Source organism: Haliotis asinina, chromosome 1 (assembly GCF_037392515.1).
Source record: "Haliotis asinina isolate JCU_RB_2024 chromosome 1, JCU_Hal_asi_v2, whole genome shotgun sequence".
NCBI classification, from domain to species: Eukaryota; Metazoa; Mollusca; class Gastropoda; order Lepetellida; family Haliotidae; genus Haliotis; species Haliotis asinina.
The window spans coordinates 17,740,295-17,768,246 of record NC_090280.1 but is presented as its reverse complement, the minus strand read 5'-3'; the positions used below and the strand labels follow the sequence as shown (position 1 = coordinate 17,768,246).

At 42.9% G+C, this 27,952-nt stretch overlaps 1 protein-coding gene across 1 annotated transcript; it reads left to right on the top strand.

Annotated features, from left to right (window-relative positions):
• Positions 1-267: 267 nt before the first annotated feature.
• LOC137287719 (lysosomal alpha-glucosidase-like) lies at positions 268-20,049 on the top strand. The gene is made up of 20 exons (XM_067820110.1): positions 268-490; positions 2,608-2,860; positions 3,213-3,358; positions 3,946-4,114; positions 5,979-6,075; positions 7,917-8,161; positions 8,573-8,704; positions 9,443-9,556; positions 10,465-10,578; positions 11,606-11,690; positions 13,169-13,286; positions 13,720-13,853; positions 13,951-14,102; positions 14,442-14,584; positions 15,415-15,499; positions 15,875-16,056; positions 17,492-17,580; positions 18,122-18,159; positions 19,344-19,490; positions 19,880-20,049. The coding sequence occupies exons 1-20, from the start codon at positions 345-347 to the stop codon at positions 19,937-19,939; spliced, it is 2,649 nt and encodes an 882-aa protein (XP_067676211.1). The 5' UTR covers positions 268-344; the 3' UTR covers positions 19,940-20,049.
• Positions 20,050-27,952: the final 7,903 nt, after the last annotated feature.

The following is a 27,952-nucleotide window of genomic DNA, read 5'->3' as shown; positions in this document are numbered from 1 at the left end:
TGTATGTATGTATGTATGTATGTATGTATGTATGTATGTATGTATGTATGTATGTATGTATGTATGTATGTATGATTCGTTAACGCATCCGATTTCATTGGGATCTGCACAAATTGTTTCCTGAGTGAGGGTAAAGCTTTCCTTCAGATGGTTTAACTGAAGTTACAGTCACAATATTCAGTTGCTATGCACCTATGCAGGCCTGGACTGTGAAACATAGCGGGTGTTCTGATTTAGATAGGAAAACACCTGCACTAATCCATGCTGACTCATACTCAGGTAAAATATCGCAGTGTTCATGCTTTTACTTCAGAAAGGTCTTGCACTCAGAGCAAGTCGACAGCATGTTACGAACAGGGAGCCCCAGTTTGTGGAGATCGGCCATAGTGCTTCTGGTACTACTGGTCTGCGGGAACGTTATTGGTTTTGATACTAACACTCCCGCGCGTGATGCTAGAGCATCTCAGTGTCAGCTCTCAAGCGAACGCAGGTAAGTTTTGTCAGTGAACAGAAACACGTCATACAGGTGAGCAGGGACAGGAAAGAATTTAAAGAGCGTTTTGGCCAGGGTACAGGGCATCTCAGTATCAGCTCTCAAGCGAACACAGGCAATTCTCGTCAGTGAACAGAGGCACGTCATAGAGCTGAAAGACGGGTATTTAGTCAGTATTTTTGGTCAGATTATCCAAAAGTACAATTGTAAGTGAAGTTACTATTTACAGATCCTCGACAGTGCGGCTTTTATAACTGAGACAAAGAAAACACATGTTTCAAGTAAATATCATTTCTCATTGCATCAATATTCTTAGCATTTAGAAGACTAACTATACTCACACTAGCAGGAAGATATCTTAGGCGTATGGATTAGTATTTTTCACAAACATATAACACATGAGATTCGTCTTCTATACATATTACATTTGAAAAAACATCTTCTTTATATTTACAGTAATTGTTTATTTTAAACTTATATAAAGAAACTACATGCCAACAAGGGTACCTGCCAAAGGTGAAAAGAGGTCAGTATTACTCACGGACACCGTTTACTTCTTGGAATAAAAGCCATAAGAGATGAAAACAATGGTATGTGCAATGACCACATCTGTCTAGAGATGAACACGGGTATGTCGAGAAGGTGGGTACAGGTTTGCCTACCAGGTAAACATAGGTATGTCGTGCAGGTGTGTACAAGTGAGCCTAACAAGTGAACACTGACATGACGAGCAGGTGACTACAGGTGTGCCCAACAGGTGAACATAGGTACGTCGAGCAGGTGGGTACATAGATACATAGATACGTTTGACAAGAGAAAGCTGACATGATGAACTCAGGTATGTGTCGTCGGTGAACATTGTCTTGTGGTCAAGGACAGCTACTTTTCAGTGTGCACATGTGTCATTGGCAGGTAGATCTGCATGTAAAGTGTGCTTACCCATCTAAGATATATCAGGGTACCTGGAGTAACAAGCGTATTGTATGCCCATGTCTGGTCATTTAAACACTTGCCAAATAGCATTTCATAATTTTACTTATGAAAAATATTAGATGCAAATTTATCTCCGATCTTTGGTTAGTGTTTATCATTCAAGCTGATCGTATTGGCTGCCCATAGGTGCGTAGTTTCCTAGGCCATTTGTTAACCTAGATATGAAAGCCATCGCTTATCACGCCGAAAACTCTGGTTCGATTCCCCACATGAGTACATTGTGAGAAGCCTATTTCTGGTGTCCCCCATAGCTGGAATATTGGTAAAAGTGTCGTAAAACTAAATTCAGTCAGTCCGCTGTAGTTTCCTTTGCAGCCGATAAGTTTGTAGCCTTGACACATTAGTTGCAATCAGACGCTCTATAAGGTCAGACGCTCTGCAAGGTCAGACGCTCTATGAGGTCAGATGCTCTGTAAGGCCAGATGCTCTATAAGGTCAGACGCTCTGTAAGGCCAGACGCTCTATAAGGCCAGACGCTCTGTAAGTCCAGACGCTCTATACGTCAAGACACTCTACAAAGCCAGATGCTCTTTAAGGCCAGACGCTCTGTAAGGCCACGCGCTCTACAACGTCAGACGCCCTGTAAGGTCAGATGGTCGGTAAGGCCAGACGCTCTATTAGGCCAGGCGCTCTATACGACCAAGAGCTCTATAAGGTCAGATGCTCTATAAAGTCAGACGCTCTATAAGTCCAGACGCTCTTCAAGGCCAGATGCTCCCTAGGGCCAGACGCCCTATCCTTCCTATGCACCGATTGTGTGATTCAACTACATCAATAATTTGACCAAAAACAAAAGCATTTGCAATAAAATGACAGACATTTGGGGACATACATTGATGCCCGATGCATGGTTCTCAATGTTCGACACAACTATTCTTTTGCCTTTTGAGGCCAGTTTGCATATACATACCATTGTGTGTCTTATATTGTGTGAGATTCGTATTATTACAGTGTTGCTGTGGTAAGAACACTACATATGTTTCCGAGGCTTGAAAAGGATGGATAGAGTCTGCTTTTCATCACAGCTGATTAGTTGTAAGGACCTTCACTCCAATGGGTATTAACAAGCTCATGTCGGTTACATGGAGTCTCGATGACTGAATTTGTTTCTTTCATTTAAGGAGTGACTGCTACCCTGAGTCAGGGGTCACTGAAGCTGCATGCCTGTCACGTGGGTGTTGCTGGCTGACGACAAACGTGAAGGGCGCCCCGTGGTGTTTCTACTCGGCAGGGGACGACTACCTCGTACAGAAAGTACAGAATAATGGTAACTCCGTGCTTCTGAGCCGGAAGCAACGTACACACTGGCCCAATGACGTCATGGACCTGCAAGCTGACGTGGTCGAGGAGACGAGCAGTAGACTCCGGTTTAAAGTATGATTTAAACTGCCCATATTTTAAGATACCAATTCTTATGGTTTGTCAAAATAATCTACAACTATCATGGGCACACTGACTCACTCACTCACTCACTCACTCACTCACTCACTGTGATTCTTGGTGTGTTGATTATGAAAAGAAAAGTGAAAGATGCTGAAATATTTTTTTTTCAAAACGACAAACTTACAACAGAAACTACGTGGGAACTAATCAATATTCATGGCATTCGACTTTGTTCATAACATCAATCACTGGTTTCTATCATCTATTATGCTCATTTACCGCCATCATCTTGAAAGTGTCTGAAGACGACGTAAGCCCCAAATGATACTATCACTTCACACAGGTGTACGACCCCAACAATAAGCGCTATGAGGTTCCTCTGCCTCTCAACAAGGGATATGGTTCCCCGCAAAACACAGATTACACCTTCAACATCGACCACAACTCCTTCGGCTTCACCGTCACCAGGAAGTCAACCAACAGTGTTTTGTAAGTTACGGTTATTTTTTAAGTTACGATAAAATATAGAATATTCCGGTGAATGTTTACGCCCGTTCTGGCTATCCCCTATCGTATAGGAAATCTTTCTCGCTCAGATTTTAGTCTAATGTTCAGTTGAATTTTTGACGCCGTTCTGGCTATGCTTTGATTGTATTCCAATGGTCTGCTGAACGTGTAACGTGTTCAGTGTTCTACTGAAGAATGCCTCTATTATTCAGTGTTCTGGTGCACGATCGACGCAAGCGAGTCTCGCTGTTCTGTATGTATCACGCCTGCTGCGTATCTTGACCATGCAGAACACCATTTCTTGTCACCGTCCAACACATCATGAGGCTAATACCCGGGCAGTTGGTCTATGTGAACATTTTAACATTGGACTGAACCCAGATTTTAGTAACCCGGTACACCCTGTGTGCTAATTACAGGATAACACCTTGTCTGCTACTTAGAGATCCTAAACGATACGGACTTTTCTTGCATCTGGTCTAGGACTATATGACTGACGCCAGCAACCCACACCTCATCTTTCCCCAACGCTCTACATACAGCCACTATTCTTAATCAGTTTGTTGCAGGTTTGACGCCAGCCTCTCCGCTCTGGTTTTCTCCGACCAGATGATACAGATCTCAGTCGGGGTGCCCGCCGTAGACCTGTACGGCATCGGAGAAAACCGAAAGCCGTTCCGGATCCAAGTCGAGAAGAGTCCTGGCTACTCACTCTGGGCTCATGACGTCTTCCCTGACGTAAGTGTAGTCGTTGAGGGTGTTCACGGGCATGGTGGTCGTGCTGCTGCTGTTGGTGAGAGGGTTGTTGCTGAAGGGGTTATGGAGTCTTAAAGCCTCGACAGAAACATGCACGGACATGTATGTTCCAGTCTAGAATTCAGTTCGGAGGGGTAGGTATAGTGTGCGAAGCCCATTGTGTGCGAAGCCCATTTCGGGTGTTCCCCGCCGCGATGTTGCTGGAACACGCATTGGTAAAGCCGGCGTAAAACTCCCACACGGTAGGTTTAATGTCCTCAAATGCCAGGGTCCTGTCGGAGTCCCTGCAGGTTTTCTAATAACGCGGTTTGGACTCGACGACAAATCTACCCCTCTCCGACAGATACTCTCTCCACTGCACCAAGGATCCTTTCAACTCTCCTGGCCACTGTACTGATTTTACGTGCACATGTGAACTGTGCAGATGTTGTTAATCTTTGCGCAGTTCACATGTAGGGCTGTAACGATGCATCGAAATATCGATGGATTGCAGTTGTTGAGTTTCCGATCAATTAATCGATGGTAGAACTGTAAAATTATCGATGCATCGATAGTATGTGCGACTATCGATAGTTTTGTAGCTGATTCCATTGATAAACGCAAAATACAGGAAGTACCAGATTCTTTCACTTTGATTTAGAGTTATCCGCCCTTGTTAACAAACTTGATCTGGATGGTTTTCAGGTATTTGAGACTGAAACTACTTCACCTTGTTTGTATTTCTTACAAACTATACAATTCATTCATTTGTGAAATGATTTCAAATGAGACGATTCAAGGAGAAAAGCAATAGCTAGTCGCATTACGCAATCGTATATTGCACTAGACTATCGCTATAGCAATCGTATGTTGCATTAGACTATCGCTATGGTAATCGTATATTGCACTAGACTATCGCTATAGCAATCGTATGTTGCATTAGACTATCGCTATGGTAATCGTATATTGCATTAGACTATCACCATGGTAATCGTATGTTGCATTAGACTATCGCTATGATAATCGTATATTGCATTAGACTATCACCATGGTAATCGTATGTTGCATTAGACTATCGCTATGGTAATCGTATATTGCATTAGACTATCGCCATGGTAATCGTATGTTGCATTAGACTATCGCCATGGTAATCGTATGTTGCATTAGACTATCGCTATGGTAATCGTATGTTGCATTAGACTATCGCTATGGTAATTGTATGTTGCACTAGACTATCGCTATGGTAATCATATGTTGCACTAGACTATCGCTATGGTAATCGTATATTGCATTAGACTATCGCTATGGTAATCGTATGTTGCATTAGACTATCGCTATGGTAATCGTATGTTGCATTAGACTATCGCTATAGTAATCGTATATTGCATTAGACTATCGCTATGGTAATCGTATGTTGCATTAGACTATCGCTATGGTAATCGTATGTTGCATTAGACTATCGCCATGGTAATCATATGTTGCATTAGACTATCGCTATGGTAATCGTATGTTGCATTAGACTATCGCTATGGTAATTGTATGTTGCACTAGACTATCGCTATGGTAATCGTATGTTGCACTAGACTATCGCTATGATAAGAAATGGTCTTTAGCAACCCATGTGTGTCCTAAGAGGGGACTAACGGGAGGCTCGCTGACTTGGCTGACACTGTGTAGATCGATGCTCATGATGTCAGTCACTGGAATGACTTGTTCACATACGATTGTTTACAGACCACTGTCATGTGCGAGAATTCTACTGGTACAGCGTTTAACAACAAACAAATGTATATTGAGACGGGTATATATAATTCGCGTTTGGCGAGAGGTAGCGTTTGTATTTATTTCAGCATCCATTTCCCTTCAGGTCGACACCAATATGTACGGCAGCCATCCGTTTGTGCTTGGAATAGAATCGACGGGCGACGCATTTGGAATATTTCTACTGAACAGCAACACACTACGTGAGTGAGTGAGTGAGTGAGTGAGTGAGTGAGTGAGTGGGTGGGTGGGTGAGTGAGTGAGTGAGTGAGTGAGTGAGTGAGTTCGACTACAACTTTATGCATTGTTGATACCTGGCTGCAGTGTAGGTACTTGCAGACTTGATACCTTCACTTGGTAGATGTCTGAGTATTTTAACATAATACAGGGTGGTGGGGTAGCCGAGTGGTTAAAGCGTTCGCTTGCTACACTGAAAACTCGGGTTCGATTCCCCACATGGGTACTATGTGTGAAGCCCATGTCCGGAGTCCCCCCGGTGAGATATTGCTGTAATATTCCTAAAAGCGGCGTAAAACTAAAGTCATTCGATTTAATACCTTAACACGTCTACTTGATATCAGCTTGGTTATCTGGATACTTGATATCTTGATGCCTATGCTTGATGTCAGAATATTAGATGAAATGGCATCTAAGTACTTACGCTGTTACGCTACTGTTATCTGATACTTGGTTAATATCCAGGCGTTCTTTTATACACGGTTGTAGTCATGGTACTTTATCTGTTATGTGGATGGTATCTGGTGGATGGATGGTACTAAATTGTGATACCTGGCTGATACCTGGTTATTACAAGTATTGTTACTGGTGGGCGCAATGGGGGTGCTAGAGGCGCCCGGATCGAACCCACCTGTGACAGGGAGTAAAAACCTTGCAGTCAACTTTGTATGTAGTCTCTTTCAGTGTCCTCATAATCCGTAGTACAGTGCACAACGCTCTGCACTTAAAAGAACCCACGAATCCGTTAGTAAATGACCAGAATGTGGCTACATGAATGCGTGTAGTCACCAAGTTGCAGGTAAGGTAAACTTGGACAAAGCACTGTGAGCACGTGTCCTAGTCCACCCATCTGTGACTGGGTACCTCGTCAGGATGTAAAAAGCACATTAACCGGGTGCACCTAAATGATTGCAAGACTCGTATGATCACAAGGGAATTGAAATTGAAAGATACAATGTGTCGTTGAGACTGACATCCTATGATCGAGGGGAAACAAATCAGCTTTTAGAGAGCTGGGACTTTGCGCCATACAAATATCGTACAAAACATAATAATAGTATTAATAATAATAATAATATCGGTCACAAACAGCATATCTTAAAAGACATGATGGCATGGCTCGCTGCTTTTATTATCGTCTCCGCCATGCCTCTGGCTTTGACTCCGAGGTCCATCCATGGTACGACCCTGAGCATGTCCAGGGCGTCCTGCAAAATGGCAGCTATAAACTGCTCTGGAATAGGCCAATATACAGCCTGAGACGAATTCCAGCCAACAAACCTGTTCTTGTCCTTTTTGATAAAGCCAATGAAATTATTTATATCATAGAATTTTCTGTCCCTTTTGACACCAACGTGACTGGCAAGATTCAGGAAAAGCATGATACATATGCGGACCTCGCCTTTGAAATGTCTCACTTGCATCCCAAGTACACTGTCGTCAGGCTCCCCATTGTTCTCGGTGCCCTTGGTTTGGTACCTCCTGATCTCTTGGCGCAGATGAGGAGAGTGCCCGGGTTCTCCACCGGGAGCACAGCCCTTCTGACAATCTGGGTAATGCAGAAGGCTGCAGTGTTGGGGAGCCTCCATATTCTCCGGAAAGTTCTTGGTGGGTTCGACTAGGCAGTGTTTCCTGGGAGAAGTCCCATTCGCTGTCTGGGCTGCGTGTAGAGGGGGCGAGGGCCCTGAGCTGATGATGAGCTTGACCAGCCTGACTGTGCCAGGATCACCCAAACCCTCTCTGCTGCATTTCTATCTCAATCTGTAAAACATAATAATAATATGTTGTTCCACTCTTACACATGTAGGTGTAGACGTTCTTCCAACCAATCCTGTGACGATTCGTTACCGAGCCCTTGGTGGAATACTGGACTTCTACATTTTCACTGGTCCCACACCAGATGACGTCATCGATCAATACTGGGCTTTGATTGGACAGCCACCACTTCCGCCCTATTGGTCGTTAGGTTACCATCTGAGCAGGTGGGAATATGGCGGATCAAGTGGGATGAACGCAACCATTCAAAGGATGAGGAGCAAACAGATGCCATTTGTAGGTTGAAGTCACATGATATCTTACTAGAGCATCTAGTGTCAATGTAAAGTTTATATTTGCACGGTGTGTGATTGACGGTCCATTCTCTCGTATAATGTTTTTGAAATTTCAAAACCTTTACTACCGTGTAAATGTTGCTCATTTAAATTTCACAACTATTTCCCCTTTACACCAAAGAAACGTCGCTTCTGAGGAAAGTTTAGACTGGTTATTCTTTGGCACTAATGTTCCACATTTTGTCTTTAGTGTGATTGAGAGTATACATTCCGATCGAAACTGTCACAATTTACTCCCATAAGCTCTTCGAATAAAGACATACAACAAATGAAATACAAACCGTGAAAATAATGAAACAGACAATATATAAAGCGCCGGAGTCGTACACTGAATCTGTTTTTTTATTAAAAGGACGCCGTCTGGAACGACATCGACTACATGGTCAACGAGATGGACTGGACCTACGACCACAAAGTGTATAGCCAGCTGCCGGACGTTGTTAAGGACTTGCATAGTAACGGGCAGAAATATGTCATGATACTGGTACGTGCAACATTATCTACATTATGGATACTGCCAGGTTGAGCGAGGCAGCTCTTATAGAACTGGTGGGAACAGCCAGGTTGACCGAGGCAGCTCTTGTACAAGGACAGGTGGGTACAGCCAGGTTGACCGAGGCAGCTCTTGTAGATGGACAGGTGGGTACAGCCAGGTTGAGCGAGGCAGCTCTTGTAGACGGACAGTTGGGTACAGCCAGGTTGAGCGAGGCAGCTCTTGTAGACAGACAGGTGGGTACAGTCCGATTGCCTGAGGCAGCTCTTGTACAAGGACAGGTGGGTACAGCCAGGTTGACCGAGGCAGCTCTTATAGAACTGGTGGGAACAGCCTGTTTGACCGACGCAGCTCTTATAGACGGACAGTTGGGTACAGCCAGCTTGACCGAGGCAGCTCTTGTAGACGGACAGGTGGGAACAGCCAGGTTGACCGACGCAGCTCTTGTAGACGGACAGGTGGGAACAGCCAGGTTGACCGAGGCAGCTCTTGTAGACGGACAGGTGGGTACAGCCAGGTTGACCGAGGCAGCTCGTGTAGACGGACAGGTGGGTTCAGCCAGGTTGACCGAGGCAGCTCTTGTAGACGGACAGGTGGGTACAGTCAGGTTGACCGAGGCAGCTCTTACAGCAGGAGAGCATGGACCCAAGCTCCGTTGGAAAGTATTTTATCGCAATTATTTATACAATGGCAACGATATACATTTGACCAACTGACGGTGTATTTCAGGATCCTGGCATCAGTAATACGCAGCCCAGAGGCAAATATGCCCCGTATGACGATGGCATAGCAGATGATATCTTCGTGAAGACTGCGGATGGATCTACTCCTATAGTAGGAGAGGTGAGTCAATGAGTCCCACTGAGGAAAGAGGAACAAGTGCTAAGACTAGTCGTAGGCCTTAGTTCTTCCCACCGCTAAAACAGATGTTACGTAACATACATTTACAATGAAGCATGGATTTTAATGAGATCGACATTTATGGCTACGTGTTGTCGGGAAGACTTAACCACATCCTACTCCTACACCCTACTCTGTGGCAATGTTAACAGCCAGCAGTATGGCACTTACGACTATCTTAGAGTTAAGAGAACTTCGAAAATTAGGCCCCTTTCTTGAAAGCGATCGTGGCTCTACAACAGTCGTAACTCCCATATGTTAACATAGATTTAAGTATCGCTACGGTCGCTTCGAGGAACGGGGCCCGGGGCCCGGGGCCCAGATGTTCGACCCTCCCTTTGCGCCAAGACAGTAGTACGTTAATGTAATGTAAGGCTCTTATGACTATCTCAGCGCTCAGAGAGCATCGAAAATGTAGGCCCAAGGCCGTAAGAAGGACTAAATTGATATAGTTGTCAGACTCGGTGACTTGCGACGCAGAGGTCGTTGTTTATGATATCAATCACAGGTTTGTCTCGCCAGAAATTATTTACATGGTGCTGAATTATTCACAAACCAGGAAGAGGAACACATGTGGCTGTGGCTGGTGGTTGGGTAGCCTAGTAGTCAAAGCTCAGTGTGTCATGCCTATTTCTGTTGGAATATTACTAAAAGTGGCGTAAAACTAAACTCACTCACTCTGGCTGCGGTGTTAGACAACAGACAGACACACACAAAGATAATTGTTACACCCATGCCCCGTTCCCACTTCACTGAAAGGCGATTCTCCGAATTGCTGTGGTTCTTTGACGAAGTTTAGTTTGGGTGGATCCTTACACCAACTAACAATTTACCGTTTTTACCTGTGACAGGTGTGGCCGGGGAAGACGGTGTTTCCAGACTTCACCCACCCCAAGGCTGAAGCCTGGTGGTTGAAGCACGCCCAGATGATGCACGCTGAACTTCCATTTGATGGCCTCTGGACAGTAAGTACCCTCACGTGATCAGCCGTCCGTGATCACACGAGCTGTTAGCCAGCTAACAGTCTTGAGGGAGAACCTGACAAAGTGTTGATGTATTTCCTCGGATCTAAATGCAGTAGACAGTTCGGGGCGGTTGGGTAGTTTCGTGCCCAAAGCGTTTGCTCCTCACGCCGAAAACCTTGGTTCGATTTCCCACATGGGTACCATGTGTGAAAACCATCTCTGATGTTCCCCGATGTGATATTGTTGAATATGAAACTTAAATCACTCACTTAATAAACTACCGTTTCGAAGCACTTCGAGGTAACAGCCTGACCCATACCTATTTTATATTCTATTGCAGTTGTATCTTTTCTTGGATCAAAGTATAGTCGTAGGTTTCTCCATCTTTGATACAGCGGTGTTTCATTGTATTCGAGTCCATGTATTTTTACATATAAATAAACACGCTCTTATCACCTCTTCTAATGCTAACATCTACACCTTGTCCTGATAAGTACAATTATTCAACAATTTAAATGTGCATAGCATAGCACAAGCACAACCGTGTACAATAAAGCATATCTATGCACACATAAATGTACACGCTCATCCACTGACAGGGTATTTTTTATCTTACATACTATTTCTTGGTAAATGAATGTACATATCTTTAAAACAGTTACTCGCAAACACGGATAAGTTGACAATTAACCCGTAGTAGCGTGCATGAGTGCCACTTACTGGCCCTTGCTATTGTGAGCGAAGGGACCTCAGGTTTACCGCAATCAAGTGTAGCGGATGGTCTGTCTCAGCAGCTGCGCCTTGAATCAGTTTCATCGTCATGTACTGCACGTGCACGAGCCTACATCCGCTCTCCCTTTCACAAACCATTGAAACCAAATGGGTTTGCTCATTGCATCGCCTACTTCTCGTAAACGCGTTCTCCGCGCCAGTCCAGCTTATCTTTGTTTGCCAGTAGTAGATTTATTCCAGCTGTTGCAGGAATGGTTATTAAATCACATGTTAACACAGTATTACATGACACCAGGACATGAACGAGCCCGCCAACTTCAAGGACGGTGCCGTAACAGGGTGTGTCAACAACTCTCTGGAGAACCCACCCTACACACCACGTAAGCCTAATATCATGTCGTTATTTTGCTCTCGCAGGAGGTTCCACTTAGGTTTTCTAATTGGCTCAGCGTCCTTCCGTCATTTTCAATGTGCCCCACTTACAAGCAAGGTACATTACAAAGTACCCGCTGCCAATGGCAGCTCATTCGGTACGTCGTTGTAGTACTTCTTTATCTCGAATAACATAGAATCGCACATGATGTAAATTACCGATATTTTACGAATGCACATCGATGTAAGGGAGATGAATCAGATTCTTGTGTCGTTTGCAAAAACTAGTGATATCTACGAAAACATTTGCCTCGCATTCCAAAAAATATATTTTGACAAAACGTTCAAATGTAATCCCTGTGAATATTAAGAAGGGGAATTACATCGGGGCTATTTTACCAAGAAATTACCTGCGGGAAAAACAAGATTCGAATCGTTTGATTCACACAGGTTGGCTGAAGTGTACGATCCGAGAGCCATGCCTCAAACAGTTCAAAATTAACATTGAGGTGTTCGGTAAGATAAATACGTTGTTCACTGGTCCCTAGTGGCCCATGGGTTGATGTACCCTCGACGCTTGTTTATGTTCGCTTAGCCCGATATTTTCTACAGGTAGGTACATCAAGGGTACATCAACCCGTGTCCCCCGCGTGACCAGTGAACACCTTATAAAACACCCCGTGTTCGTCAAGCCTAATATCTGGTCATGCTGCTTATTTTGGTCCCTCGGAAGGCTCCATCAGATACCCACATGTATACCCTGTGTTCGTCAAGGAGCGGGAAGAATAGCCTAACGGGTAGTCGCTCGTCGCGATGGAAATAGGGTTCGCTTCCCAAAATGGGTCCAACTGTGAAGTCTCTTCCTGGCGTCATCCGCCATGTTATCTCTGGAATATTTTAAAAGTGGCGTAAAATCATGCTCACTCACTCACACAGTTCGGTGATGTCATCGGTGATTTCCAGTGGTCCATTCGTGTCATTTTAACAGCTGTTATGCCCTTAGCATATGAGGCGGGGTCTGTTTCTGCGCACGGTCAGGAGTGACGTGTTACAATTATGAGTGAATTTCAGAAGTTCTGGTTCAGAATAGCTCCTGGGTATATATTGTGTACGTCTGATTGCTGATGGGTTTCATAACATTGCTTGGTGCTCTTCTTCGCTGCCAGTATGAACTAAACATTTAGCTCAGATATAGCATTCCGAATATCGGAAGAGTCCTATTACACATCTAACTTGCCACGTGTTTTTGTTCTGTTTTTGTTCTCTCAGCAGAAAATGGGTACCCGGTGGGATAAGTCATGTGACTATAACATTCTATCGCCTAGCAGGCAGTTTTGGTTATCCGGGGTAACAATATGTCTGCATTGGCTATTAGATCTATGAGCACTCACCTCGTGAACATAGTTTGTATAAATGCACATATTATGATTATGTTTATTCTGCCATGATACGCGAGGTATGTAATGTCATCTATGTTGCTGCTCAGCTCTGAATGGAGACACTGTCATACAGAAGACGCTGTGTATGTCCGCCAAGTTCCACGACGGCCTCCACTACAACCTGCACAACCTGTACGGCCATTACATGGCCAAAACCACTTACAAGTAGGTACCGACAACTGTCACATACAGGTTGGTGCCGACAACAGTCATATACAGGTAGGTACTGTCAGCAATCATATGCAGGTGGGTAACGACAACAGTCATATACAGGTAGGTACTGTCAGCAATCATATGCAGGTGGGTAACGACAACAGTTATATACAGGTAGGTACTGACAGCAATCATATACAGGTAGGTACCGACTACAGTCATATAGAGGTAGGTACCGACAAGAGTCATATACAGGTATGTACTGACAGCAGTCATATTCATGTAGGTACCAACAAAAGTAACAAACATGTAGGTATCGACAATAGCAACATACACATAGGCACCGACAGCAAATACCTAATGTGTCATGAGCAATATTGAATGCACCATAACCCATTAGGCCAGTCTCAGATGTACAGCTACTTGACGACTTTTTTTTTTTCAGCGTTCTAAAAACTATTATCGGAAAGCGGCCATTTGTTCTGTCTCGCTCGACTTTCGCCGGAAGTGGAAAATACGCGGCACACTGGGAAGGCGACAACTTTGGTGACTGGTCCAACTTGTACTACTCTATACCAGGTAACGCACCCAATCCAAACTGGAAGCGGATATTTACGTGACATCATGGATCAATGACATCAGATCATTATGATCATTTCTGTTTTTCATTTGCCAGAGGTTCTGAGCTTCAACATGTTCGGCATCCCCTTCACTGGCGTAGACATATGTGGGTTCAGAGGGGACACGGACGAGGAGCTGTGCACAAGATGGCTTCAGCTCGGCGCATTCTACCCCTTCATGAGATCACACAACCAGAACGTAGCACCGGTATTGCCCAACACCTTCGGGTTCACGCGGCATTTTTCGTCAGCTCCGTAACTGCTTCGTCATCCTGGAGAAGTGATACTTAATAGCTTTATACATTTGGCTCCTCTTATTATTTCCACCACAAAAATATGTCCGTCGCCATGGAGAAATTAACGCTTTTGCATTTTTCTTATTGCTTTCGGGTCTTCTCCGTTTCTTCCGTATTCTGCGTAACGTTTTTGACTGCAGTGCTGTTTTGCATTTTATAAGTTTTTTTTTAATAAACAAATACAAACCGATTCCTGTGTGTTTCCACAGTAAAATAGCATAAAATAAAATAAACACCGCTGTTTCTTCCAGGACAAAGACCCTGCAGCGGTGCGGTTTAGTTCCGCTGCGCATGACCGGAACCGCGAGGCATTGAGACTCCGTTACCGTCTTCTACCCTTCTTATACTCCCTAATGTCCCGGAAGAGGGCGGTGGTTAGACCTCTCATCTTCCAGTACGTATGCGTCATTGAACGATATGTGCTTATTTTTCACGCCGCTTGTACCAATATTCCAGAAAAAGGACGGGGGACACCAGAAATGGGCTTCTCACGTTGTATCTATGTGGAAAATCCGCTGAATGGCAGAATGAATGTGTGATGTACTTCAACCTGGCCTCGTGATGCACCAGTTTCTGCTCCTATTGCCTAGTTCTGTTTTCACTTCTCAAAACTAGTACTGAAATGTCAATGGTGCGTTCCAAAGTGCCAGGTCACAAAAAGCCGGAGCGGCAGTCTTGGCACCCGGGAGAAGTGTGGTCGATGACATTTACTCTTGAAACGTTCAAGTGCTCAGGTCCTCATTTAGTGTCACTTCCCTTCCTACCCATGATATTCCGGACTAGACCGGGTCTTCAGCAACCCATGCTTGTCTTATGAGGCGATTAGTAGGGTCAGGTGGTCAGACTCGCTGACTTGGTTGACAGTTGCGTAGAACGATGTTCATGCCATTGGTTACAGAATTGTTGGGTCCAGACGCGATTATTTACATATCGTAGCTATATAGCTGGAATATTGCTGAGTGCGGCTTTACAGCTAGCCAACCGTTCTCCTAGCACTAAGCCCCACCTTTTAGCAAATGTGTATGTACGCTGGGCTCTAGGCCGTATCTCATGTCGCAACCTAAGCTTTGGCGCATATTCACGACGCACAAACGGAGCTGGGAGCCCCTTTAATGGGTACCCGGTAGCTTTTAGCATCTCATAGTCAGCTTGCTATGTAACTGTATTTGAAACTGTATTTAGCGTGGTCAGTGTTACGTTGATTTCTTTTATCCTTGTTTCAAGGTACCCGACTGATTCCGCCGCCCACAGCATAGATAAGCAGTTTTTGTGGGGCGACTCACTGCTGATTACTCCCGTGCTAGAGAGGGTGAGTCTATCGTAGTGTCTCTCCATAACAACTGATGAACAGATGCATGATTGAATGGGTCTCTAATCAGTTTCCAGGAGTAGCTACTGTTAGCCACATCGCTTGGGTGCGTTGGGGGTAAAGCGTTTGCTCCTCATGCTGAAGATCTGGATTCGATTCCTCACAAGGGTACAATGTGTGAAGACCTGTTCTTGTGTCCCGAGAGATTGGAATATTGCTGTAAAATCATTCAATCAAGTGATAGCATGTCGCTATTATAAGAAACACATTTAACTACTCTACATATGTTTTTATTTATCTCGAAAAACAAAACACTTTCAGTAAAGCCATTTTTGATGTTTAAAAATACCAAACTGTCATGTATTGCATACACAGGGGAACAGAACAGTGAACGCGTATTTTCCTAAAGACACATGGTACGATTTCTTCACTGGGGCGGAAGTGTCCACAACAGGGAAGTGGTCAGTCATCAGTGCGCCGCTGGACAAGATCAACGTCCACATAAGGGGAGGCAGCATTGTCCCAACACAGGTGCCCGATGTGAACACAGAGAGGAGGTAAGCTTTCAGTGATACACAAGAGCGTGATGTGAACATAGAGACGAGGTATTCTGACAGTGATAGACATGTGCCAATGTGAACATAGGGATGAGGCTTTCAGTGATACACGTGCCGATGTGAACACGGAGAAAAGGTAGGTTGACAGTGATAGCCCGATGTGAACATAGAGAAAAGGTACACTGACAGTTATTCATAAGGGCATAATGTAAACCCAGAGAAGAGGTAGGCTGACAGGTATACACAAGGGCCCAATGTGAACACAGAGAACAGGTAGACTGACAGGTATACACAAGGGCCCAATGTGAACACACAGAAGTGGTAGGCTGACAGTTACACACAAGGGCCCAATGTGAACACAAAGAACAGGTAGGCTGACAGTTATACACAAGGGCCCAGTGTGAACACAAAAAACAGGTAGGCTGACAGGTATACACAAGGACCCAATATGAACACAGAGAAGTGGAAGGCTGGCAGTTATACACAAGGGCCCAATGTGAACACAGAGAACAGGTAGGCTGACAGGTATACACAAGGACCCAATGTGAACACAGAGAACAGGTAGACTCACAGGTATACACAAGGGCCCAATGTGAACACAAAAAACAGGTAGGCTGACAGGTATACACAAGGACCCAATGTGAACACAGAGAACAGGTAGACTGACAGGTATACACAAGGGACCAATGTGAACACAGAGAAGAGGTAGGCTGACAGGTATACACAAGGGACCAATGTGAACACAGAGAACAGGTAGGCTGACAGTTATACACAAGGGCCCAATGTGAACACAGAGAACAGGTAGGCTGACAGGTATACACAAGGGCCCAATATGAACACAGAGAAGAGGTTGGCTGACAGGTATACACAAGGACCCAATGTGAACACAGAGAACAGGTAGACTGACAGGTATACACAAGGGCCCAGTGTGAACACAGAGAAGAGGTAGGCTGACAGTTATACACAAGGGACCAATGTGAACACAGAGAACAGGTAGGCTGACAGTTATACACAAGGGACCAATGTGAACACAGAGAACAGGTAGGCTGACAGGTATACACAAGGGCCCAATGTGAACACAGAGAAGAGATAGACTTACAGCGATGGATACAAATCAGATATTGATTATTATACTTCTGTTTGGCAGTTGGCAAAGGAAACTGCAATATTCGTGACCAAGACCTGTAGAGACGTTATCGGACTCAAAGCTATCGCGGGAACAATGAAAACGTATTTTCCAAAAGACATCAATGGCCCTTTTGTCAGACATACCTGCAGAGCATGACCTCTTCCTGTTTGTGTTATGTTAAAACACCATGAATATTGGTTAATAATTTGTTTGTTGTCCGAATTGCTGCATAAGTTTAGTGCCTAGGAATGCTCACCTAACAGCAGCTGTGTTATCAGTTTCTGTGTTTGTCTTTCAACCTGCAAGTCGACGCAATGACTTTGGTCTGGTGGTGGCGGCGTCGGCCACGAGGACTGCCCAAGGCTTCCTGTACTGGGATGACGGAGAGACCATAGGTGTGTTTGTTTGTTTTATTGTTGTTTATAACCACACTCAGCATTATTCAACAAATGACATAGTCTGTCAATAATATGAGTCAGACAATCAAGAGTGATATTTAGAGCGTTGATCAAAGCAACTGGGCTACGATGATAGGCCTGAACCAAGTCAGCGAGACTTACAACCTGGTCGAGCTAATCGCCTCTTACGTCAAGTATGGGTGACTGGAGATAACATCTTACCCAAATTTCAGGACTAATTGAAGTGAGGTGTAGAGCTCTTGGGTGAGTGACTTTGATTTACGAAAGCTTTGCACCGAATTTCAGTAAGTCTACTGCGCGTCAGTGTAACCGGAAATGCGGTCTCATATTCCTGACCATTATCCACATCGAGCCCGATTTTGTAATCCATAATCAGAGGGTCCCTGTTACATGTTTAACCGCACCGAGCATCCTCTGGTCTACCACAACAATTCTAACTAATCGTAATCAGAACTTAAAATATTGAAGCAAAGCTTCAAAAGTAAGTAAAGATGTAACGATGTACCTTTACTTCCAGATTCACCGTTTAACAATATCCAGTTCAATCTCGACGGAGTAAGTACATGTACTACATCACTGCCAGAGGTTTCGTCATCGAGAGTTAGAAAAAGACAACCCAATCTTTCTATCTATGTTATTGACAAGGAGTTCTAATAATGGCTTAGTTATGCAATTTGGTAAGGGTGAAAAGGTTGTTACGGTTACAAATTTGCCGTGACAAAAGGTGTAAGAAATCCCGTCAGAACCAGCAAAACACTGACAACTTTGATGTTTCAATATATTTTGTAGACAGCAAAAACAAAGGCAAGATACAAAAGACTCACAAGAGATTCCATGCACAATGCAATTTAGTCAATCGTAAGTAATTGGTCACAATTACAATGTCAACTTACCGAAGTCTTGATGTGAGAGTGAGAAACAGTTATGCAGAATGTAACACAGCGAGCGGTCAGGCAGCGGTTATGTAGATCAAGACGGAGATTGGCGGAGATGTAGAGTTATGTGCAAAAAAACTGTATTTATCTAGTAGTATATATGACCTCACCACATTTCAGTATCTATGTGGATATCAAATTTTAGGGTGTTCCCCTACTTTTTGCTTGTAGTATATGTAAAGATATGTATGTCGATAGCCTAGCCACTAAAGGGCACGTTTGTCCAGCGAAACCATGAACAGAATTGTGTTCTTGACAAAAAATCCGTGAAAATCTTTGGTGATTTGCCAAACGTGCGGTAGTTCTTGACATGTTTGTGAGAATCGCTTGCCATTTGCTATTCCGTTCTGTTGTGTTGTGTTGATATAATTCATATAATGATAGTCGTGTTCATTCAAAAAAACAAGATTATGATTACGTATTTCCATGTTACGATATTGTCTCATATACCGAACTGAAACCGACCGAACCGAAGACCTTGGACCGCAATACGTACCCTACCGTGGTGAGAGGGTACTGTTTCACCCCTATCATACAGTTAACTAAAGTTCAACCATTTCGCGAAATCCAGGATCCTTGTGATGACAAGGGCACAGCAACCTGTTTGTGAGTGAGTGCATGAGTGACAGGGTTATGTGGAACCCTCGGGTTCAATTCCCCACATGGGTACAAAGTGTGAAGTCCATTTGTGGTGTCCCCCACCGTGATATTGCTGGCATATTGCTAAAAGCGGCGAGAAATCATGCTTACTTACTCCTATTGTCCATGTATGCACTGTAGTATCAGCGCCCTTCCTTACTGCAGGAACGCCTAACGTCAACTATCAAGTCTAACAACTACGCCACGACCATGACGTTAGGAAGCGTCGACGTGTACGGTGTTGCAACAGCCCCCACAACAGTCAGAGTCAATGGCATCGGCGTCGCCCACACCTACGACAGTGTCAACAAGGTAACGTTCTTGTGGTATCCTAGTATCCCAGGCGTAAGGTGCACTTCCAATATAACTACAATTAAATATGAATTTCTACTAGTTTCTATAAACCATGTCGTATTCATATACCGAACAGCAAAAGAAATAAAGGAAAATGAATGAATCGAGTTTTCGCCAAATTTAGTGTTTAAAAGTACGCTCTGTGGCAGTTTGTTATACTTTTGTCAGTTCAATCAGGAATATTGTGTCAGTAACAAGGCGGGGGACACAGCATATCAGCCAGGATTACTTTGTAATCTTTGAGCAGCAAAGACAGTTTGGAAACTTCTAAGGGAGATAATCGCCGGTGAATACATTCCGGCACAAGGAGGACCAGTAATAATCAATGGCTCTGCTTTATTTTTCAGTCTCTTCAAGTAACACGATTGAAGGTGGATGTTCTTAAACCCCTGGTGATGACTTGGTAGTCATGGCCGCCATTGTGAATATTACGGACTGTAATAAAGAAAGTGCTGCTGTGTTTTGAAACTAAATCAAAGGTGAATTAAATAACAAAGTGCGCTGTGTTTATACTTGATTGTCCAATGGTTGGTTGTTGAACCAGGGAGACTCTGACAGGTAGTAGATTATCCAGCTATATGGCGGCGGTTTGTAAATAATGGACCCGACAATCCAGTGATCAGTGTCATGACTATCGATATACGCAATTAGGATGCGATGACATGTGTCAACCAAGTAGGCTGCCTTTTGCGACAAGCGTCGGTTGCAACAGATCATCTTTAACCCCGATCTTCACTCGAACATCAAAGAAACGCGTAAGTGAAGGAATCGAGCTTAGCCGCTTTGAACAGTATACCTAGTGTGTTGACCAGTTTAAGGAGTGGGTACTTTTTTCTTGGGTCGATTGCATCGACGGTCAATGTTTGTGCATCCTGAATAATAATAGTCAGTTATTTCATCACTCACTCACTCACTCACTCACTCACTCACTCACTCACTCATCTTACGGCGCTTCATCGTCTCATATACATTATGTTGCATGCACCCGTATAATGGGCCGATGGCCCCTTTAATGAAACAAACTCAGTTACTTCTCCCTCACTCCCTCTAAGGATTAGGAATATACTACTTCTTCACTAGAAAAGTCTCTAGAGAAGCCTACCGAAAGCAAAACACAAATTTAGCTGGAAGATTAAACATAATTGATGTTGCGTTTCTTTTGCGATTCAATATATAATGGGAATGAACCGCCTCCTAGTCAGAATTTTGGGCGGTTAAGGACCTCAGGTGAGGATGAGCCCAGAAATAACTAGATTTTGGTATGTATGTATATTGCTTTTCGCGTTTCCATAAAAAAAACAGGACTGGTATTGACCTCATCACCTGTCTGTTAATTGTATAATGTTCCAGTAGAGTGGTTTTTAATTATAGTTCTCTCCCTTCCATCTGGTGAACAGTTCCACCGAAATGTTTATTCAGCCAATTACACAGTTCATTGCTTCGGACGAGTTCAAGTGTATACGCATAAAATGAGTTACACAATACAGTGGAAGCTGTCTAATTCGGACTCAACTGGGACCGACCTTTGTGTCCGAATTACGATTAGTCCGAATTGGACCGGTGAGAGTCAAGAGTTAGCTCCCTTGACCAGGAGCTACCCATGCACAGTACTTTTATGAAGAAAGACACAACTAAATAAATAAATGAACATATGAACAAGTAAAATGTACTGTATAGATTAATTTATGTATTCAATGGTTTGATTGACAGCATGGCCATGCTTTACGTGTGGAAGTAGTCCCTCAGGTCGGTTTGTTTGTGTTGCGCAAAACGCCGATTCAGTACAAAGTTTTGCGTCACTGTTTCTAACGACAAAGCACATTGCAGCATCCTGTCATAATGGGTCTCAGCAAAACACTTGATTTTTCGTAGCATCTCCAGCACATCAACATGGGACACAGTCGGCATTGTGTTACCAGGCTCCTCGGGATGATAGCCATCGTCATCGGGCAGTGTCTCGCTCATAGTCACACTCATACGTGGAGCAATCATTTCACGTTCCCAATCTTCATCTGATGGATTTTCCGTTGGAATGTCATTGTCAAAACACGTAACAACTGTCGCCATCGTTGTCTCAGACCAAACAATCTTAATCCAATTTACTGCAATTTAACACAGTCACCGATTTACAAACTTCGGTTACATTTTCACTCGCGCCGATGCTAGCCAATAACGCCTTCAACATGTGTCGCCTGTACCTTGCTTTGAACGCACGAACGATACCTAGATCAAGCGGTTGCAAAATAGATGTTGTGTTTGCAAGGGGGAAATTTCACACTCACATTACTATTTCTAAAGTCACGCCCATGGGAAGGCGCATTGTCTATGAACAGAAGAATCTTACATCACTGCTTCCTTATCTGGCGATTAATTTCTCCTAACCAGTCTGCACACAATGACTGGTTCATCCAAGCCTTCTTATTGACTGCCCAGGTCACGGGGAGGGACTTAACGCTTTTTCAAGCACCTGGGATTTTCCACCTTACCGATTACAAGAGGTTTCAGTATATCATATACACTAAGTGAACTAAAGGGTTCTTATGCTGGATAATGTTTTATTTACTCTGTGAACACTGATGGGTCCGCCATTGACAGCACAGTGAAAATATGGTACTTAACATGACTTAATCGTAGTTTTATTTCTTCAAAGCAACCAATACACAGTTTTCCTTCAATTCTGAAAGTTTCGACACGTAAAAAGGTAATGAATAACGACACAGAACACGTAGATGTTTTCTGTATGTGTCTATAATATCAGTCTGCATTGTACAAAGTTCAATAAAATATTATAATATTTGTCGTAAATAATAGCGAATTACTTAATTGCTGATTCTCTTCAAATTGATTGATTGTTTGTTACTTTCGATATCCACAGCTGTATAACCTTTGAAAATCGGTTGGTTGTTTTGATAGTTACGTTGAGCAAACCAGTTTGATTGATAGAAGAACTTTAAACAATGTAATGTGTTATTCTTTCATGATACAACGGTTGTAATGTCTTTGAAGAGATAGACATTACAGTCACTTTGGAATATAGTAAAGTTCGAAATTTCGCCTCCGAGCTGAAGGATATACAATTATTACCATATCCTACAGATTTTAAGTAATGAATTAATATAACGGGTATCCGTTTAGGGTTGGATAAAAGGGGTTGGGTACCCGGGTAGAAAATTGAGACTCGTTCCGGCCAGCGCTATTTTCTAACCAAGAATATCACCCTGTAGCAGATGAAGAAGGTGTGCCTTTGTTACCAGTTCTAACCCTGATTTAAGGCCATCAAGGCCATTATATCCAGTACGACGACAATTTGCTCAGCGAAAAATATGTTTCAGTGTCTCAAAATACACGATACAGCCAGAATATTGGCGTTTGGGCGTTTAACTTACTGATTTTCAAACTTAATTTAATGGGCGCAAACATCACTATGATTAGCTATGATTCTGAGACGGTCTGTGTCATGACATTATCCATTTCATTACGAGTGGCAGAGGTGCGCCAACTGTAACAGTATATGACATACATTTAGGAATAGTGTCTGACATACTGTTAACTCGTGTAAGTCGGATGTAGAAAACAAGAAATCGTACACCTGGGAACAAAGTTTGTTTGCTATAAGCTGAGTTTACATTTCATCTTTGAGCTTTTGATGAATTATCCCTTTCGTTCGTTGATGTTGCTTACACACATACATCCATCTCATTGAAAAGAGTCTTGAATCTTAACAGAAGCTCATGATTCAAACATCCAATTTTGTCTGGAGTTTTGTAGCTACACTCGACGACAATATTTTCCACAGAACCCCATGTAAAGAAGGATTTTGTTCTAGTTGAAATGACCATGGTCGTTATAACATATATCATCATTTTCATGGGTTTAGGAGTCTCATGTAGGTTACCTGACTGCAGAACGAGCCATTGAGATGAAATGTGACAAAGATGAAGATGTCTTTATCCTAGTATGAGTCTACTCACAGAAACGTATTGGGCGGGGTGGTATAAACTGCCATGGCTTGATCTGAGTGGAAACAGTACTTGATTATCCTGGAATATGAACCGATGTAGAATAGCTGGCATTTTTGGCCGTTAACACACAATGCTTCAGCTGTTTTCTCATTTGTTTTCACCCCGGCTTGGAAGTTAAATCCATCCACCTGATCAAAACAGATTTATGTGCAAAGTCTGTTCCCCAGAAGGTATGCCGAGGATAGGTCTTTTTACATTGACACATTGTTATGATCTCCGCAACATATCCAAATATGCTTAATTCTAAAGGATTAGAATGGAATCTACTTGCATGCTTGTGTTTTTTTTTCAAAGTCCAGAATATCCAACAGTCTGCTCTTATCAGGAGTTCCAAGATCACATTGAAGACATTCTATTTTTGAGTTATTTTCGATTCATTTCGGCAACAAAGTGATCCAGCCTCCTTGTGCTCCACAAGCAGACCATTTGAATAAATAATAAATAGTGACCTTGAACAGATATGCGATAAAATTCTGGATGGTTAACAAAAACCAAAATTTCAATGACCATAAGACCCGGGTTCTTTTCGAGGGCATAGACTCCAAGGGAAAATCTCTCTCTGAATCTCCGCTTTGTATTGCACACTCATACCATTATCGGATGCCGTAAAAGTTGCTTCTACCCCATGAGAATCATTGATTTAGATTAGACATTGCGTGACTGAGTCAGTTAGTCAGGTTTCTGATTCTGTCGAGGATTGACTATGGCAACAGTTTTCTTCTCAATATCTACTGAGAGATCTACTCAGGACGTTTCAGAGGGTACAAGATGCCTCAGTTTGGTTAATTCCTCCCTGCAAGAAAACAACCAATATAACACCAAGATTGCTGAATCTCCACTGGTTCCCTGATTCGAGTTCAAAATTCTGTCCCTGACCTACAGCTGTTACCATGGCGTTGCACCAGTAAATGTGAACTGTTCAAGAAATATACTTCCAGCAGAATCCTGAGATCCAATGATCAACATCTACTAACCATCACCAAGATCACTGTCAGTTCTTCGGCCAGAGACCCTTTTCGTTCTGCGCTCATTCTCACTGGAACTATCTTCCTGTTGATATCAGACCCGTGAAGTTTATGACTATGCGTGTCGTAAGATGCGACTAACGGGATCGGGTGGTCAGGCTCGCTGACTTGGTTGACACATGTCATCAGTTCCCAATTGCGCAGATCTATGTTCATGTTGTTGGTCACTGGATTGTCTGTTCCAGACTCGATTATTTACAGACCGCCGCCATATAGCTGGAATATTGCTGAGTGCGGCGTAAAACTAAAGTCACTCACTCACCCTGTTGATATCAAAGCATACTCATCTTTAGCTGTCTCCCCAAGTACTACCTGTGGTTTGAGCAAGCACAATGGATGGAAAATAGTGCATAACAAATACACGTATCATTTAATGTCAGAGGTTCGATCCCCGTCGATGGGGTCTGTTTCATCCACATCCGTGATGGTTTCTCGGGTTCGTGGGTTTGATCCAGGTCCATGACACACCAAAATAGTACATCTTCTAACCTTGCCTGTCTCTCATCATTGCGGGGATTAAACAAGGCATAGGTGCCGTTGTAAAAACAAGACTACTTTATGTCTATGTTAAGGCATGGGAGTTACTGCTACCTTAGCGTGAAAAATCGCTTGGTACACCAGGTGTGCACAGTGTCTGTGTAAGGTACTTATGTGAAGTTGAGAGGGCTCTAGAATAATGCTGTTTGTTCTTTCACTGACGCAATTTCCCATATCTGTCTGTTGTAAATGACATAAATAACAGACTTACCTTTCATGGTGTTTGTTGTGGTAGCCACTGGAGGAGTAGGGCATGATCACACTTGCGCGAACAGCAATGGCGTTTAACAAAAATGTGCTTTCGGAATTATACAGTGGTCTTAGCTTTAGATTATAGAATGATTTTGTTGCTTGTGCCTAGCTTAGAAGCAACAGGCATATTTTTGGTGACACTTTGCAGTCAGTCGAATCTTAGATTAGGAATAAAGATTTGTAGCGAACAACTGTGCAAAGTGCGTTAGTTGGTTTCTGTTTCGTTTTGTTTTGTTTTTTGTTTTTTGTTTTTTTAAGCTTTTTTTTTTGGTCAACCGAACACCAAAATGATTTGTTCAGAAACATTTCCCCTGGGCACCCGTGGTTCTCAATGTGCCAGACAAAACCAACCAAGCGTTTATTTTTACAGTTAACTTACTTTCAGGAGCTTTGTTTACCAGTTTGAAATCAGTCTTCATCAAATATTTTTAGACATCTGACCTTTTGCAAAATCCAATTTAAATGGAAGCAGTTTAGGTGCGTTCGGTGATTAGTTTTGTGAAGCCATTTAGAGAACAAAGAACTTAGTGTATATCATTTATTTAATAAACCCAAAGTAGCATGTGAGTGAGAATATACATGATATGTCATGACGCATTAGACAGTTAATTGACCAGATACATCATATATGGATGATATACGTCATTGGGTTGTTTTAACGCCACGTTTAGAAACGTATAATTCAGCAGCGAAAACTCGGTTATGTTTCAGAAATTGTATCCATTTTGGAATGAACCTTGGACGTGTGTTCTATAAGCAAACTACGAAGAAACCACAGCGCCTTTTTGTGGAATTAGTTCATCTGATTAATCACTACATAGAGCCATACACACAAACTCTGGGTCATATTACTGACCAATCCGTCAAACTAGACTTACTCACACCATTTGGATATGTTCCATATCTTATGGCCGACAGTATATAACAATCTGAGTCATTGTGTGTTCCAGAAATAGGACAGAAAAGACTGACAAATGTGCACATTAGTGAAAATACTTATCTGTGTATCGTGATATTCCCCATGATACGGCCCTAGCATGACTGTTCTAGTGACTGAACGGACTGTTATCAATATGGATCAGCAGCTATACAGAGTATTGATGTCTCATGTTGAAATGGGGTATATTTAGTAATTTCTCTGAGATGTTTTGTTTTCGTTATATTTCTTTAGCTTTTCTGGTAAAGGTATTTTCTTTGCGTTTGAGACGTATTTTGAGTGGCTGAGTGAGTTGTTGAGTGAGTTGTTGAGTGAGTGAGTGAGTGAGTGAGTGAGTGAGTGAGTGAGTGAGTTAGCCATATTCAGCCCGAAGTCCATATAAAAGACCTTAAGATTTCCAGAGGGGCTTCTCTATGAAGATATGAATTTCTGTTCATTACTTTATACATATGTTAAGGCCGGGACGTAAACGCATTATTGTCAGCTGCCGTCATGGAGGTCGACAGGCTGATTGAAAACCTGGTCGCTGGTGCAAATTCATGAGCAATATGACGATCGGTTTGACACAATATCGTTCGTTTGTTCCTGAGTGAGTGAGTAAATAGTTGATTCTTGGTCAGACAAACAGCACCACTACCCGTGGTTGACTAAACTAATCACCAAAACAATCTAAGTAGCTTCTTTGAGTATTGGTTTCAGCAAAAGTTTGGATGCATCAAACATTTGGAGGAGATACATTTCAAACAGGTGGAGAAAGTCCCTCAAAATGAATTAACTATAAAATCAGATGCTTGGTCGCTTGGTTGGTTTTGTCAGACGCACTGAAAAACACGTGTGCACCGCGGAAATGTTCCTGAACAGATCGGTGTTCAGAGGCAGAATAGGGAATCGTATCTGTACAAATCCAGTCTGATGTGAGAAAACTCAGAAATACTGTTGTATAGCTTCACATGGATACCTACACAGACATATTGTATTGAGTGCGAGCAGACCAGGTCTTGAGTAATCCTCTCAATGACAGGCTCCAGGCAAGATAACAAAATAACTTTGGGGATTATGGGGTTTTGGAGTGGGACGGGATTCGAACCTCCAACCTTGCGTTTTCCAGACACTCTTTAAGTAGACGACAAAGGCACCAGTTGTTTGAAGCAAGGCAGCATAAACAAATACATCCTATTCTTTTGTATGATTCCTTAAATGAAAAACAAATGCAGTATATCTAAAAATGTATGCTCAGACTCCGCCTTTCACATGTCACATACATTTATTTTATTAATAAAAGAACTTTTGTATTCTTGATAATGTTGACGGCCTAATTCCTAATAATTCTATGCATAATCCTTTTGTATACAAGCAATGTAGTACTAAAGTAGTGTCGGAAATAGAAAAATACTGATTTTTCGCGTTTATCTCAGCAAGTTTATGTAGTTGATGTGCGAAACTGTGAAATACCTATGTAAGTAAGTTCGGCCTCAGTACAACTCCAGTGGTAGGAAGATAAGAACAAATATATACAGTAAATAGGACTTTACTGAGGAGAGGTTAGTGCAGAAATGAGCAGTGAGGGTTTTTTTCAAAGTCCAAAGCGACTTAGTTGGAACAGAGCATGGCTTTATGTAAATTAGCGTGGGATGATATTGTATTATA